The following is a 16,744-nucleotide window of genomic DNA, read 5'->3' on the forward strand; positions in this document are numbered from 1 at the left end:
AGTAGAGAGGTTGAAATTAGATGGTCTTTAGATCCTTGCTAATATAAGTCATTCTACGTCAGTCCCCCATCCGCAAACCCCTACACCTGGCGCCCACTCTCCCACCCCGCTTCAGCTCCCAGCACCACACTGCACCGCGCATGCGCGGCAACGACCCCGCGTGGCGCTAGCGCCAGCCGCGCAGCCGAAGGGGTTGGGGGAGAGGGCCCGCGCGGCTACACCAATCAGGAGGTAATCTCTTCGCGCGCATGCGCAGGGGGTGGTGGAGGCGGTGGCCCCCATCCCGCCTTTGCAGGGGCAGACGAGAAGCGTTTCCGGCGCCGCGGCTGTGACGTGTGCGGTCGGCGCCGGGCTGTCCGGCGGGCGGGCGGTGGGAGATGGCGGAGTATCTGGCCTCCATCTTCGGAACAGAGAAGGACAAGTGAGTGCCCCATCCCTCTTCTCGCGCCGCTCCCGCGCTTCGCGGGTGGGGGCTGGAGTGAGGCCGGCGGCGGGATCTGCTTTGCACCCGCCGTGCCCGGAGCTTTCCGTCGCTGCTTCCCTTCAGGGGCTGCGGCGTCCCGTTTCCCCCTTCCCCCCCCCCCCCCGCGCAGCCTGGGCCGCGCGCTGGAACGCGGCGCCCGTGGAGGGAAGCGAAGGGGAAATAGCGGCCGCGCTCCCTCCTCTCACCCTTTCCCCCCCCCCCCCCCTCCGCGCTCCCCCCTCGGCGCGGTGTCCTCCCCTCCCCCACCTCCGGGCTGGAGCGCGCGTGCGCGCGCCGCCTCCGAGAAAAGAGGGGGAGAGCGCGCCCCCGTGTGCGCGCGCCGGCCCCGCCCCGTGTCCGGGCTGGGCCCGCTCCGCTCTCTCCGGGGAGCGCCGCCGCCATGCGGGCGTGCCCGCGCCTCGTGGCGCGCCTCCGGCGCTCCGGCCCTCTTCCTCTTCCCCGCGGCGGCTGCGCCGTACGGCCGGGCCTCGCTTTCTCCTTTTGTTCAACACTCGGCACCCGCCGCACGGGGCGGCTGTGCTTCTCTGGAGCTGTGTGCTAACCCTACCGTCTCTCCTGGCGTAAGCACTGCGATCTCGCAGGGAGTCCAGTCCCCGTGTTCGCACTGTTTGTCTGAGCGGCGAGTGGAACGCTCTGCAAAGTGTTAAAAGTTTGAAGGATTACTGCACGCTGTAGAGTTACGAACATGAGAATAATAATTTTTTTTTCTTCCAGGAGAATTTTTATTTCCCTTTATGCACATCTAGCCCATAATAGCTTTTATGCCTTCATAACTTTGCTTGCAGTTTTCCCGGTTGAGTTAACTGAGCTCTTTGTGCCGCCTTTTCCACCATTCTGCATCCACGAGATTTCTACTGGCATACCCAAACCAGCTGTTGCTGGGTGGTAGTTGGAGCAAGAGAAGATATAATGAGCAGCAAACATAAATAAAGCTTGCTTTACAAAGAACTAGATTCTAAAGATGGCTTGGCGAGGAAATATGCACGCGCAAGACAAATCCTTCCTTTGTGTACACTTCTTTCCCTTATCTGAATTATTTCAGATAGTATCTTGGTAGTGCTTTTAGCTCCCGTTGGAGTGTAACCTTAAACAGGTGGGTTTTTAAAACATTGCATAGGTGCAGCTGTATCAGTTTTAAAGCACATTATATTGCCTAGAGGAAGGGGTTGCATGGAGGACATAACTCTATAGTTTGTATTGTAACTTTTCAGACAGCTCTTCACCTTACTTCCTATCCCTCCATACCACAAAATTGACAGAAAGACAAATGAAGGGAGGGATTAGAAGGGTAGAACAGCAATAATCTCTCATTTACTTTTCCACTTAAAAATAAAGGCATTTGGGGCACGTTTTATAGGAACTGTATACTAACTTCTTTCTATTCCAGTATGTGACTACTTTGGGTTTTATACTTGCAGAGTCAACTGTTCGTTTTATTTCAAAATCGGAGCTTGCCGTCATGGAGACAGATGTTCTCGGTTGCACAACAAACCAACATTTAGCCAGGTTTGTTTTCCTTTTGCTTTTTGTTTGTTTTGAATTTGTAGAAGTATATTCTTTAAAACGTAGATCCTCAGATAAAAGTGAATAATTACAGAGCTCCAGATTAAGTAGTTCATTTTTGGCCCCAGTTTATATGGGATTTTGCTTTTTTGGGGGTATTCCATTTACTTCTCCCAGCATTTCTAATCATCTCCTGTCACCCTTAATGGCTGCAGGAAGCGATGCTGTTGTAAGCTTGCCTGTAGTAGAGACCAACCAGTGCTAACTTTCAGGTGAGTGTGCCTTCTCAGTGATGTTAGGCACTTAAACCTTCCCAGATTTTTTTATTATCACAACTAATAGCAGCTTGTTCCACCTAGCCAAAAGGTGTGAACTTAAGTCTTTGCATATAAGAGAAAGAACAACAACAACAAAAGCAAATAAGTGACTTTCCTGTCACTGTTTTTGCTCTCTGACCCAGGCTCTTAAGTTTCAAGTGTAACTTACTCGCTTCTTTTGAACGTGAACAAATTATTTCTTGAAAGCAACTTGCCTGGTTGCCGAGGGCGTATACATCAGTTAACTTGACAGATTACTTAGATTTTGGCTATCTAAACATTAGGGACAAGATGAGCGACAGCACGTCTGCTTAAAGAACTGGTGCAGAGGGTGATAGGGTTGTTTTTGTTATTATGAGCTCTACGGTTTTCGGAAAACTACTTTTACCTGGAGAATTATATGCTTTTCCTTTTTCTATCACCGCTGATTGTCAAGGTGTGCAGGTAAATAGATTTCTTTGGGAGAGCTGTGTATGATGTGCTCGTGGAAACTGCTGTTTTAGGAGCAGTTTTATCTGCAGAGGTGAAATTTACGTAGCAGTGGAGTCCTCTGGGCTGGTGTTGATTTAAGAGGGAGTTCAGAAGACAGGTAACAACCACAGGGCTGGAGGTTAGAAGTGGTGCTCCTGAAATTAAACCTATTAAATACAAGTGGTCCGTGGGTGTGCTATGCAGGAGTGGTTTGAGGGATAGAAACTGTCAGGGTTGTGAGCGCTACTGCTGGTACTTCATCGACAGAGGGAGTTCTTCCATCTAAGGGAACTTAATAATTCTTAGCATTGATACTGCTTATCAAACAGTACTGTCCATTTTTCTGACTGTTACTGATATACATGGACAGCATACTGAAATCATTAGGTAATGTAGAGGCTTGAGTTTAGGTTCTTGGCTACTAGAAGATAATTTGAAACTAGGCAACTTCCACAGTGGTTGTTATAATCTTAAAACCATATGTGTATTTTTAAGAGAGCGTTTATATGCAGCCCTTTGGCTGCAGCCTTCAGTTTTGCTGCCGAAGCTGCAGTTAGTACTGCTGGCTGAAGTGGGTCAGCAGGGCATGCTGGAATCATCTGGCGACATCTGGGAGTGCTGCTCTTGGCTGACACACTGTATTGGAACATCTGCAGCGTCTGGGATTCCTTACAGAAATCTTTATTTGTGTGCAGATTGGTAATCAGCTGTGATAGAAAATAGAGGAAGAAATATGCTATTAATGGGAAGCTGCTGCCTCAGTGTTTCTATCTTCCCCTGGTGCGGCCCGTATTGAAGGGCTGTGTAAGGAAAGGTTATGCAATCCAAAGCGATCAAATTACCACCAATTAGCAGAAACACTGTAACTGTGTTTCAGGCTCTCTCCAATTGTAGAGTAAAGCAGTTATTTTAAACCTGGGCCACGGAAGCACAAAGCTTTGGTTGATAAGACCGTACCTGTTATAAAACAAGTGTGTGATTTAAAGGTGATGCTACAGATTCTGTAATGTTAAGTGGTCAGCATATGTAGGTATGACATTGCTGGTCCTGTGACTTTTTTTTTCACGATGTAACTAATGATAATGTATAAGCTAGGATAATTTGGGGACTGCGATTTATACTAACGTTGAGCTTGTACCTTAAGTAAGTAATCACGTTTCAGTTTTTGAGCTGCTTACAGTGATATGGACATTTGGATTTTTTTGATTTTTTTTTTTTGATTTTTTTTTTTTTTTTGTAATATTAGTTTACTAACTTAAACATGGTTTGTTTTTTCAGACAACTTGATTTTAAGAAGAACGGTACAAATGTAAGGTTTCAAGTCTGCCTGGGCTAATTCTTCAAGTAAAAAGCAGAAGGGCTAAAAGGATATTGTCCTTATTTGAAGGATCGGAAACATGCGAACCTATGATGCTATTATATTATTTAAACAGAAATTCCACCAAGAAATTCCCGATACACAAAACGAGATGCAGCTCATGCCTAAAAACCTTATGGTGTGGTGTAACGTTCTAGGCTCTGTGGCATTATGTATTGTATGCTGTGCACATAACACTTACTTTTTTTCCTAGACTCACAGTAATGAATCTGATCTTCAAAATAAGATGAAGCTAGGTGTATCCGTCCTATCACGTAGTTTGGTGTTTCAGGTTACTGTGCCTCACAACTCCCATTTTGAGGATAGCTGTTGAGACAAACGCAGCTCTTTCTTGGTGGTTAATTACAACTGTTTTCATAATATGATGGTCTGGATGCAATTGGAAGATTTTCTGCAAATGCGAAAAGGAAGTCTTAAGAACAAGCTATTACTTTTAGATGTTTGCAAACAAGTTGTCTCTTTGCAATTGTCTATTATATGCACAGCAGCCAGTAGAATTCCCCTTTTTATTTTTTTTCCCCGCAGACCATCTTGATTCAAAACATCTATCGTAACCCCCAAAACAGTGCACAGACGGCTGACGGCTCACACTGTAAGTCCCACAGTTGGAGAAATTTTTTTAAAGAATGGTGTTAAAGAGCCCACTCCTAATTATGAGAAAATCATGTTGGCTTCTGAGCTGCTGACATAAAGCTGTTGCAAACAGGACAAGTGATGGAACTCTTCTTGCGCATATATCAAGAACTTGTCAAATGTGTGCAATTCAGAATGCAGGACGTGATTTCATGAATTGGACTTGATGCAAATTGGATTGCTTAGTAACGCTGCATTCTTTTTAAAGGGTTAAAGTGCAGGCATTTATCAAATTCTTGATCCAACAACAACAAAAAAATAGGTCTATTTGTGATGTACGGTAAGTTTCCCAGACTGTGGTTCTTCTTTCGTCTTAACTTTTATAGGAAGATGGAGATCTCATGTCATGCTCCGATATTGTATTATCTCTGTTCCTGGGGCTTTGTTAGTAAGAATCCATTCAGGAAGACCAAATTCAAGCGAGTATGATTGTGGCCATAGTTTTGAATGCTGCTTTTGGATACCGTTTATTACGTGTCTGCATGAAGTCATGCAAAACCCCTCCACAGGTTAATATTGGTTAATAAAATAAAAGTAAAATACAATAGTGGAGTATCATGAGATCTCTTGTTTTACAGTGTTAGGATTATTCAGAAAGGTCACCAGCTAAGAGAAAGTTCTCCTTCTTGGGAGAAAATAACCACCTCTCTTTCAGCACAGACTCGGCTAGAGCGACCCTAAAGGAAACCAGTTTCTTGTTAAAATTATTTTCTATAATATAAAGTTGTTGCGTTTTGTATTTCAGACCATTGCCCTCTTGAACATTTACCGTAACCCTCAAAACTCTTCCCAGTCTGCTGACGGTTTGCGCTGTAAGTTCATACAAGTTCCTTCACTGGTTCCCTGGGCTTGATTGTCAGAGCTCAGTGTCGACTTAAGCTGGTCTACCATATTAGTTTAACAGATCAAACTGACCACGTTTAATGAAATGTGCCCCCAAAAATACCCGAAACTTTTTGTCCCGCTCACCTTCTTCCCTACTCTGAAAACTATGAGGGGAATCTGAATACCATCTATTAATTAAGTTGGAATTGTACTTTCCCTGTAAAAGCAGTCTTGATGCACTGCCTTCATCCGCCCCTCCTTTCTCCTTGCCAGCTGCTTGCTTCCAAGCAGTGCTTTTCTGTATGTCTTATGGTATCCATAAGATTCCACCTAAAAGAGCAGGATAATGACACGTTGACTTCATCCAGAGTAAATTTCCTGCTGTCATTGTTAAGGGAAGTTGAATTTGAAACTCTTCAGACTTCAAGCAGAAATTTGTTCTAGGTTAATGATGTGGCTTCCATTTGTAGTCTGCTTTGGAAGAATGCACTGATAATAGCTTCCCTTTTGGCAGCTGTCCTTTTGGATAGGTGCATGGTTAAAATTCCTTCCATGCTTTGAAAATTGAAATTCCAAAACCAAGTTGCATATTCATGTAGGAAAATAAATCTTTAAAAGTACTTTTGAGGAGGGGCAGCCATTTGTGCATGGTCACAAATTAACTTGATGACTCCTCATGAGGTAGGAATGGACAAAAGAGGAAAACATCCACTCTAAGACTGGTAGAAATTAAATGACCAAGATTGTTGATCTGCAATTACTGACCTGTCATTGTGACTGAAACATCATATTAGAATAAGATTAAATTTAAAAACTAGAATCAAAAAGGATCGATATTATTTTCTAACTAATATTTCTTGTTGAAGTGAATATGACTGTGTGGTAATAAAGCTTTGTTTGGCTATTCCTTTTTTGGGCTGTCGGATTACAGACTAGTTCAGATTAGTTACCAGCATTTGTGAAATCAATCACTACCTTAAAAGTCAACACTGTGTCGTCTGCTTTAGAAGTAATAATGGCCCAGTTAAGCAACTCGAGCTTGTTTTATGTGAAGCGATCAAGCTAGATGCATAATGAGCTGTGTCAGTTTGTCTAGATGCAAAACACTTCTATTGGTTTGTAGGCCTCGCTGCAGATGCTTTGTAGTGAATGCTGTTTTGATAAAACAAAAACGTTCAGTTGGGTTTTTCCACTGTCCCTAAATTCTCAATGCGCTGGTAACTAATTTGCACGGTTACAGCAGTTTGGTCTGTGGAGCTATTTAGATTGTACAGCTGCGAGAGTCTTGACTTGAACAGACCCTCTAGTCTTCCAAAAACTGGTATCCAACTTCAGTTTGCCTTGACGAGTGGGTAGTCATTTAGCAGAGCCTGCCTGTACCTTGTGCGGTAGAGCTGGAGCTCTGTTACCAGTACGTTTGTTGAAACTCCCAGCTCCCCGTTTTTTCCATATTTTTGTCCCAACTTAAGTACTGCATGTATTTTAAATGGGTAACTTGGGTAGCTATTGAATGTGTTGTTTGTTGTTGCTTAACTGTCTTCCTTTCTATTGCCGTCGTAGAGGATTAACCTTAGTTTTGAACGATAATAGTTTTCCTGAGTATTTTAATTAGTAATGGGGCTTCTCAAGGTTCAGATACCGGTGGCCCTGGAACATGAATGTTTGTAAAGCCTGTGCATATGTATGCTTCCCACTTAGAAGGACCTTCACGTAGTCATTAACTAACTGTTGCTTGTGATCTCTTAATTTGACAGTGGAATCTCCTTAAAGTTTCTAGCACTCATCCATTTGGTTAAAATTAATTACTCCCTATGTGGCTCACGGAGCCCCCATCTGATATCTTTAAAAATAAATAAATCCTTAGGTATCTATAAGCTGTTATGAGTGGTGACTGCACCACCTTGGGAATATAGTGAAGTATTACCTGTCTAGAAGAACTGGTTGAACGTTTGGTATTTGCTTCATTTGCTGTGTCACTGTGGGAAAGTGGTGAGGAAGATGAAAGCTCTGAAAGCAAACATTTTTCAAATCAAGAAATGTGAACCTAAACTGCATGGCAAGCCTCCCTTAGCCTTCTTCAGGAGGCAGCTGGCTGGGAGAAAAATAATTGCAGTTCCAGAGAATGTGGCTGGTTACTGTTAGAGACTTTGAAGAAAGATGCTGTGTTCTTCCAGATGGTACTGTTAGCCAAAAATGGCCGAGCCCAAGGCATCTGTTTTTTCATAGCAGCCCAAGCTGAATAAACTTAGCCTTGTTGGCTCTGTTTCTTTCGCATTCTGTGAACTAAAACAGCAGTGTTTGTAATTTAAAGGCTAAAATATTTTTCTAGCCTGAAATGCAGGGTTCATTTTAAAACTGCTCCACTCACTTGATCATAATAAACCACTTAACTGCTGAAGAGCTAATCCATTAGGCTTTAATGTATACAGCTTAATATACCTTAAAATACCATAGAGTAGTGGAAATAAATTAAACTTATTTTTATATTCTTAATGCTCTGTAAATCAGCCAAACTTATGTTGCTTTTTTAATGGCAGCAGGCAAGCAGCGTTCATTTGTGAAGTGCAGCTTGGAGCATGTAAAACAGTTTAACTTATGTGGCTGGCTTATCTTGCACTAAAATATTTTTTCAGGGCTATAAAAAAAAAACTAAGTGATACTTTAAAAACAAAAAACAAACCCCAAGCAGTGCTTTCTGTTGCAAGGCATTGTAGTACCCTTCTTTGGGAGCACTTAAGCAGCACCATTTTAATAACTCCTCTGAGGAAATTGTTAAAAGAATTAAATAAAATTCTGAGCTGCGTTACTTGGTGAACTCTCACATTCTAATATCTATGTGCTGGAGATGGAGAGGTGGATTTGTTAAAAGGAAATTCTATATTTAGGGAGAGAAGTGATAAACTGCAATTGTACTTAGAAATATGCACCTGTGACAAAGCACTTGCCTTCTGTTTAGGTAACATTGTTGGTAGATAAAGGGTGGAATTGTGCATCAAACGTAAATCATACTTCAGAGCAATTCCGTTCCCTTTCCTCCCTTTAGATTTGTGGCATGCAAGTTTGGTTCTGATTTAAAATTGGTTCTGATTTGATCATGTCAATAGAATGCCTTGACGTATTATTTTGGACTTTAAATTGTTCGCATATACCGATTTTCTTTAATACTCCTGTTAGTTAGCTACATGATATTTGGTGTCCTTTATGCTCCAGGTGGCACCTCTAGGTTACGTTTTGTAGTATAAGCATGTATTTCTTTTGTGACGGGCTCTAATCGGTATGACTCTTGATTTTTGCAGGTGCTGTGAGCGATGTTGAGATGCAGGAGCATTATGATGAATTCTTTGAGGTATGCAGAAAAAGCGAATGTTCAAAATGCATTGAAGCGTTCTCAAATTTACAGAAGCAAATGACTTAAGTGGGTTTTGGTGAATATCACAAGTAAATGGGTTCAGAGAAGACCATTTGTTTCCTCAGGTGTTTGTTTAAACTTCAGACTTTCAGTGCTAAGTATTTGCTGGTGTAACTTCAGTTTAGCTTTACTGTATATAACAGGCTTTGTTTAAAAATCGTCAACCCATGCTGAGTGGCATTTGGATTCTGTAATCTCTTCTGTAAATTAAGAAAAACCCCAGCACCTTAATCATTTGTGTGCATATGCATCTAAGGAACACTATAGCTGCAAGGCTTATGTGTGGTGTTTTTAGTGCTTCTTATGTGTTGACTAAATACTGTATGCTTAATGTTTTCCTTAGCTTTTTATTTTATCCTGTTAGCACTGTGCTTAGAGGTGGACGCAGTACAGGCCAAGCAAGTACCAATTTTAAGATGGGAAATGTAAAGACTTCAAAGAGTGGTCTTCTTTTAATTGTTACTAATAGTTAAGTGCATCCGTTCTGCACTTTAACATGTCCCAACATGTTAATTTTCTTTATTTTTTTAAACCGGTTTGTGCTTAGGAGGTCTTCACAGAAATGGAAGAAAAATACGGTGAAGTTGAGGAGATGAATGTTTGTGATAACCTTGGAGATCATCTAGTTGGAAATGTATACGTAAAGGTAGGATAAAAAGAGAATTGTTAATTTAAATGAATAGACGTAGTATGACAGATTTGTAAGTTTAAAAGTCCTGTAGCTTCTGTGCAGGTTGCACTTTAGGATCCTAAATGCTCTCTGGCTTATCACTCTAAGTTAAAAAGAGTGGAAGTAGCAATGGAATTTGAAACAAATCTTTAGAAACAGTGAAAAGAGTTTCTGATAGTCAAAGTCTGTGTCAATTTATTAAGACACGTGCAACCTTTTTTGTCTGGTTAATAAACAGTCTCTGCTGAAGGTCTCTTAACTGACCAGTATGAATTCTGGATCTTTCTTCCTGTCATGCTGCATTCTAAGAACTTCACTAAGAGTAGAGGTTTATTTGCAGCAAGTGCTCATGTTCAACAGATGCACTTAGTTCCTAACTTCCCAGTTAAACAAAACATGCTGTAACCAACGGTACTAGTTGGTTTAAGGTCCAAACTGAAGGGCTTAGGTCTAGCTGTTAAAAGCTGTCGATACCTGCTTTCAGTCATGTGTACACAGTTACCCACTTGCAGAAATTTCATTGTGCATGCAAAGTGTCAGGAAGATGGTGAGCAGGAGCAGGTGAATATTTTTACTGTAATTTTCCTGAACTGGGAAATATTTGGGGGCCATATGTGTATGACTGCATGTATCTGTGTAGACCATAATAATTGGAAAGAAAAGTTGCTTCTGAAAATTTATGTTGGGACTGTGGGGAAAAAAAAATGCTTTTCATCTTCTTTTTGAAAGAGGATCTAAGTTTCTGTAAGTGAACAAGGGCTTCAGTTCTCATGCTGATTTCTCTTAAACGCTTGAAGAAGTTCTGTTACGTTTGGAGCATTAGTAGTACATGATGTACGCTGTGTTTAAGGTTGTAGTGAGAAGGCAGCGTTCCCATAACTTACATTATAAGCTGCAAAACTGAAAAGACCAAGAGAACATAGCTGTGAAAAAGTATCTGTTGTGATTAGCCCTGAATTCAAATCGGTGAAAAGTAGATTATTTATTTTTACCCTGATGAGACTGTCTGTCTTAGGAGCTCTGAAGTAGTTCGTAGTTACATTAGTAGTCCTAAGCCACAGATAACATAAACCTGTTTTGTCAGGAATCTTTGATCTACTTCTGTTGCTTCTCCACAGCATGAAAAAATATTTTTGCTTTTAGTTTCGCCGTGAAGAAGATGCAGAAAAGGCTGTGATTGACCTGAACAATCGCTGGTTTAATGGACAGCCTATTCATGCTGAGCTTTCACCTGTGACCGATTTCAGAGAGGCCTGTTGCCGTCAATACGAAATGGGGTAAAAAGCAACTTCCTGTTTGCCTATGGAAGTGTCTTTTGAAGTGTTTGCACAGACAAGATGGTTGCTGGGGTGTGGGTTTTATGTGTAATTCAGAGTAAAATGAAAAAGCACTTCAGGCAACGGTAATCTGGAGTATCTAGTCAGTTCTTGACTTTTACATCTTTTGGATTTTGATCTAGGAGCAAGTCAGTTTCAGTAAATGTTCTTTACTGTTTCTAGTATTAGAGGTGATGAACTTGTGAATGGCTAGAGGCCTAGTAAGGGCTTAGGGCAAACAGATCCACTTTAGAGCTGAGAACTGTAACTCTGGATTTTCTTTTCAGAGAGTGTACACGAGGAGGTTTCTGCAACTTCATGCATTTGAAGCCCATTTCTCGAGAGTTAAGACGTGAGTTGTACGGGCGTCGTCGTAAAAAGTGAGTTTGCTTTTAAACAACTAAAACAGATACATTACGCATCAGTTGTGTAATGTTCAGAAGACAAACCTTTTAGACTTCAGTCTTCTCTTGCTTTTTCTGACGTGCACCTGTGAAAGGCATTGAGTACAGCTAGAAAGCAGACAGCTTAGAACCAAAGAGTGTGTTTTTCATAAAAACAACCAGAAGTATGATTCTGTCAAGGTCTGTGGGTCATTTCAGGACCTGATGAGTATTTACTATTTCTCTTTAGTTTGATTTAACGGTTAATGGCTAGCTTTTGTAGCCAGTATTTGTTCCTTACCAACGGGAGGTTAATACTAGAGTATATATTTATTAAGATACTTTGTGGAAAAGCTTACACCACTGCTGTTAATGCAGCATGTTTTTGTGGATGGTCCACTTTGTGCTGGATTGAATCCCTTTGGTTTTAGGAACTTCTTATTTAGGTTAAGCATGTTTAATTGTTGGATTTGCTTTTGTATGGAGTGGTTTTATATGGCTCTTTCAATCACAGAGGGAGCCTGGGAATATGAAAATACTTTTCCTGTAAGTGTCTCTAATTGGCAGCATCTTAAAATCTGTGAGGATAAATTTAACTTTCAAAATGTGAATTAACATGTTAACTTTCTTACAGTGTTCAAATGTCAGTGTAATTTCTTGGGGCGTTCAAACAATTTGTGAAAAAAGATTAAATATGCTCATCTTAGCCTTTTGGTTACACCCAAGAATCTGAATCTTTCTGACTTAGGCACCAGTAAGTCATCTTTTATTGCAGTAAAGATCAGACTTGCATATCTGGCTGTGGAATATGATTGTTTTACCATGGCCTAATTTCAGTATGGGGTCAAGCAAATAAAATAGTTGAGTCCTCAGAGTATTTTAGTCTTTATTTGCCCTCTTTAAATTCATGGTGAAGCTAAAGCTGTCACATGCTAGCAGTAAGGCTGGATGTTAAAACATGCACTTCTTGCATCAATGGGGTTTTGCAGGTAGACTATATAGATTAGAATGACCTGAAAATACGCCTACATAAAATGATGTACTTTGAAATTTCAAGTAGAAAAAAGAAGGGTATACCTGAACCTGTGAAAAATAAGCTAATTTAGTAATTCTGAAGCTCAGTGGTATGCAAGACCTGTATGCCTCCGTGTTTGCTCCCATCCTGGAGCACCTTGACGTGGAACAATGTTTTGTAAAACCAGACTTGCAGCATTTGTTTCCATGGTCTTTTGAATTCTGCTGTAATTTCTGCATGTATTTAAATGGTAGTGTTTACTTTCTTCCCCCGTTACCGAGTTGTCTGAAATCTTAATAACCCTTCAGAACATTGTTTCCTTGACAAGTGCCATGTAAGATATAAATCCATAGTAGCTGTGTTAGCATTCTGTGTGGTTTTAAGCATTCTTCTTGAAGTCATCAACACTAGAGGCAGGGAAGGATTATTTGCAAATGTTGATGGCTTCTGGAAATGGAAGGCAGAAAAAAAGCAAAAATGCATAAAACTCAGATTTTTGAGCTGCTAGATAATGCTGTTGATTTAATGGGTTTGGACTTTTAAATGTTTAGCTGAAGGTTTTTCGTCTGTGTGCTTGAGAGCTGTTCTTTACCAGCTACGGAAGCAGTTGTCCCCTTTTCTTTTTGCTTCAATTAACAGCTGTATGAAAGTGCATTTGTTTCCTCTACGTGCCTCTCCTCAAGTTTTATGACTGGCAGTAAACAGCGGAGTCTTTTTACGATAGCTGACTCCTGAGTGTTAGGTTTGTTCAATACATAAGTGTGTGATTTCACAGCGTGAGTGCCAACTTACCAATACTTAGAATATTCCACACTGTTTTTCTTCTGCCCCGTTACTTTCATCCTTCAGTATTCCCCGGAATGCTACTGCAAGTGCTGAAATAATAAAGTGTTCAAACTTTCTTTGAAGGCATAGATCCAGGTCGAGGTCCCGTGAACGTCGGTCTAGATCCAGAGATCGTGGTCGTGGAGGTGGTGGAGGAGGAGGAGGAGGACGTGAACGTGATAGGAGGCGATCAAGAGATCGTGAAAGATCCGGTCGATTCTGAGCCATGCCATTTTTACTGTATGTCTGCTAGAAAGTGTTGTAGTTTGACCAAACAAGTTCATAATGAGATTTTTTTTAAAGATGGGCTTCTGAATAAAAATTTGTAGTGATACAGTATTCTTTGTGTAACTTGTTTCTTGTTGGGGTGGGGGGGGAGTCTTTTTAACTGTCATTCCTCTATCTTGACAAATACCTGGATTAATACTATGCCTGAGGGAAAGGTGGTAAATGTATTGGAGGAGGGCCAGTTTGGGGTTTTTTTTATTTTTATTTTTTATTTGGACATGATTTGAACTGTTGATGAAAATGTGTGTGTATATAATATGAAATATTATATACATAGTAAAAAAAAAATAATATACTGCTTAAGAAACAGTTACTCAAATAAGTTTCCCTTTTCTGCTATGCTGTCTGCTTATTTAGGTTAGTTTAGGCACATTTAAAAGGAAGGCTGTGCGAAGTGCATTTATTTACAAGTAGAAACGCTTAGTTACAAAATGTATGTTTGTTTGTTACCAGAAGTCTGTGCTCTGTCTATCAATGTGACTGTGGCATTTACAATAAATTCCAGTTTCTTGGTGTAAAATCTAAAGCCTTTTTTCTAAGCACTCCGGAGCAGTTGTGTTGCTACTCCTGGCAGTGCCAGAGTTCATAGCTGAGGGGTTTTTTTTATTCTTGACTGATTTCCTCATCTTTGCTAGAAATGAAGTTACCTATTGCAGTGTGTGGGAGGGGTGGGAAACAGTATTTTTGTCTCAGTAGCAATGAGTTTCTTTTTTAAAAACTCATGCTCCATACAACAGGAAACACAGGATCTATTGACAGAAACTAAAGGTCCTAAACAGAAGGCCCACATTTCTTAACAGACTGAATTTTTTCACTGTGTTCTCCTAGCTGTTGCTTAATGAAGAGTGTTTCCCTAGCGTTCGAGATGACAGAGGACTAATTGGATACTGAGGAAAATATATATTTTTCCAGTTTCACTTACTTTTGAAGAGATGTAAAGTATGATGGAGGCTGACAAACAGATGGCAGTTTCTTCACAAGACTTTCTGTCTTGGTCCGGTTGAATCGCACAACAGCTATGTATCCTAGGTTGTGCATCCCTTAAGGAGCTTAATTGAAATGTTGCTTGAGAGACTGTACAGTGTACTTGCAATTTCAATTTTATTCTGCTTGTGAGGTAGCATGAAGTTTTGGTCAGTGGTCATATTTATGTCTGTAAAACTACCTAATGCAATAATAGCTTTCTGATGTGACAGAGCATTTACCAGCTCTTTAATTCTTAGAGTATGGTAACTTGATAAGTGATAGATCTGCTCCTTAATCATTTAAAGTAAATAAAAGGATAATAAAGGATATGGAAGTGTTGCATAGACAGATTAACAAACCAAAATACAAAATCACTTTGCTCGCTGTAACTTGGAGATGGCGCAGAAAAATATATTAAAAAGTGTGCATTTCTAAATGAATATAAATTGTCTTTTAGAACGGCATTCTTGTACCAACTTAAATTGAATTTATTACATTTCTTCTGAGTGGTTTGACCAACCAGTTTGTGGAATTTTTTCCTGCCATAACTTTTGAAAAGAAAGGTATCTTTACATGAAGACAGCTTCACTATTTATATTTTGTTGCAAATACATGAACTATGAATTCTTTTTTGGTGGAAGAAGTTGATCGGTGCCTAGAATAGATGGCTGAACTGAAACCTGTGATATGTCTGCTAGATATGAGGAATTTAACATTGATAACTTAGTCCTGGTCTAAAGGGCATTAATCCAGTTCCATTTCCTGAATGAGATTTAGGATTATTAGTGAACTAATTTAAATCTCAAGCTCAAAAAGGTGAGAATAGCCACTAGTTTTTAATACGGTATCCAGTATAATGTGGTTACTACTTAAAATGCTTAAGATCTTTTTTCACATGGGTTATTGGCACAAGCTAGTTTGCTGTATAAACAAATTCATTTTAAACTAGTATAAATGTGTCTTTATAATGGCTTTCATCTGTTTATCTAAGCAGTGCTGAACAGCAAGTACATTTTTCTGTGTGAACAGATAGGAAACAGTTTTCCTCCTCCTCTTGTTACTGGAAGATGTCTTAAAGGGCGCTGAAAGCAACGAGTTTTACTGGTGATGGCATTCAGCATGTAAACCAAGCTCATAATACAGCATCAGTGATGTTCACCCTTAAGGATGTATGCTACCAATAAAATTAATCCCATCTGAAATGTAAACTGCACAAATTTAGATAAACATGGTAGTCCAAACCTGATTCATTTACCAATGCAAAGGTAGGGAATCCTACTCGCCCACTCTGTTCTTATATGTATAGAGTTGAATTTTTCCCTCCCCCCCTATAGATCCTGTTTTTCACAGATACATTGTTGTTGGCTCTTAACAGTGGGTCTGATCTTAGGAATTCCTATACCTCAAATAAGTGACAGCATACAGTATTTTCAGAAGTCTGAGTCAATTAGGTTGAAAATGTTAATCCCGAGTGGCTTCCTCTTATTTGTATTTGGCTCTTATTCTGTGGAAATGCTGCTTGTCCATGAATATGATGTATGTTGAGACTGTAAAACCAAATGGAGAAAATTTGTTCAAAAATAAAGCCTTTTTTTAATAAGAATCTGACAAAAATTATCCCTTTCCTTTAAATGGGATGCTGCTCTTTAAATCATTGATGAGGACATAGACTACGCATTTCAAATTCTCAGCTTTTGGCTCAGGTCACTTTCAAATAATCCTTTGACTTGTTTTTAGGGCTGGTGGAGCATGCCTTAAATACATAACAAACAAAACAATGATATTTACTTCATAAAGTTGAACTATCAAAAGAGTGCAACTTGGTGGGTTGGTTGCTGTTTATTTTCCTAACCTGATAAGGGCTCTGGTTAAGTAGTCCTGTAACTTTCTATTGTGGTAATCTATAGAGAACAAGAAAGCTTATTTTGACAGGAAAAAAAAAAAGTGTTGAGGAAACGAGTGACTGAGAAGGGGGACAATTTTTTGAAGGTGATTTTTTTTTTCCCCCAGTGTTGCATGGATTGTACTGCAAAACTTTGGCGATGGACACAACCATTAATTCCCACAGTCTTACTTTTACAATTGCAGCTTGTACCAAGTATGCTGTCTTTAACATAGCAGAACGTGAACTGCTTTTGTATCAGGTAGGGAAAGTATGAATCGCTGGGTTCTCCAAGCACTAACTTAGGACTGTTCTGAAAATCAGTCCTGTTTGAGGAAGTGTCAGAGCTGAAAAAAATGATACTGACTTGGTGTGTGCT

The 16,744-nt window shown here is 40.2% G+C and overlaps 1 protein-coding gene across 4 annotated transcripts; it reads left to right on the plus strand.

Annotated features, from left to right (window-relative positions):
- The first annotated feature begins 279 nt into the window (after window positions 1-279).
- Window positions 280-14,037, plus strand: U2AF1 (U2 small nuclear RNA auxiliary factor 1). Of its 4 annotated transcripts, XM_052674272.1 has the most exons (10): window positions 280-421; window positions 1,903-1,990; window positions 2,203-2,259; window positions 4,054-4,084; window positions 4,679-4,745; window positions 8,908-8,957; window positions 9,568-9,666; window positions 10,834-10,967; window positions 11,294-11,386; window positions 13,314-14,037. In XM_052674272.1, the coding sequence occupies exons 2-10, from the start codon at window positions 1,944-1,946 to the stop codon at window positions 13,450-13,452; spliced, it is 717 nt and encodes a 238-aa protein (XP_052530232.1). In that variant the 5' UTR covers window positions 280-421; window positions 1,903-1,943; the 3' UTR covers window positions 13,453-14,037. The 4 variants fall into 4 exon arrangements, with proteins under 4 accessions (XP_052530232.1, XP_052530234.1, XP_052530233.1 ...); XM_052674274.1 differs by lacking the exons at window positions 2,203-2,259; window positions 4,054-4,084; XM_052674273.1 differs by lacking the exons at window positions 2,203-2,259; window positions 4,054-4,084; window positions 4,679-4,745 and adding an exon at window positions 5,532-5,598 and having other exon boundaries at window positions 281-421.
- The last annotated feature ends 2,707 nt before the right edge of the window (window positions 14,038-16,744 follow it).

This window comes from Tympanuchus pallidicinctus, unplaced genomic scaffold (assembly GCF_026119805.1).
Source record: "Tympanuchus pallidicinctus isolate F22 unplaced genomic scaffold, pur_lepc_1.0 scaffold14, whole genome shotgun sequence".
Taxonomy (NCBI): Eukaryota; Metazoa; Chordata; class Aves; order Galliformes; family Phasianidae; genus Tympanuchus; species Tympanuchus pallidicinctus.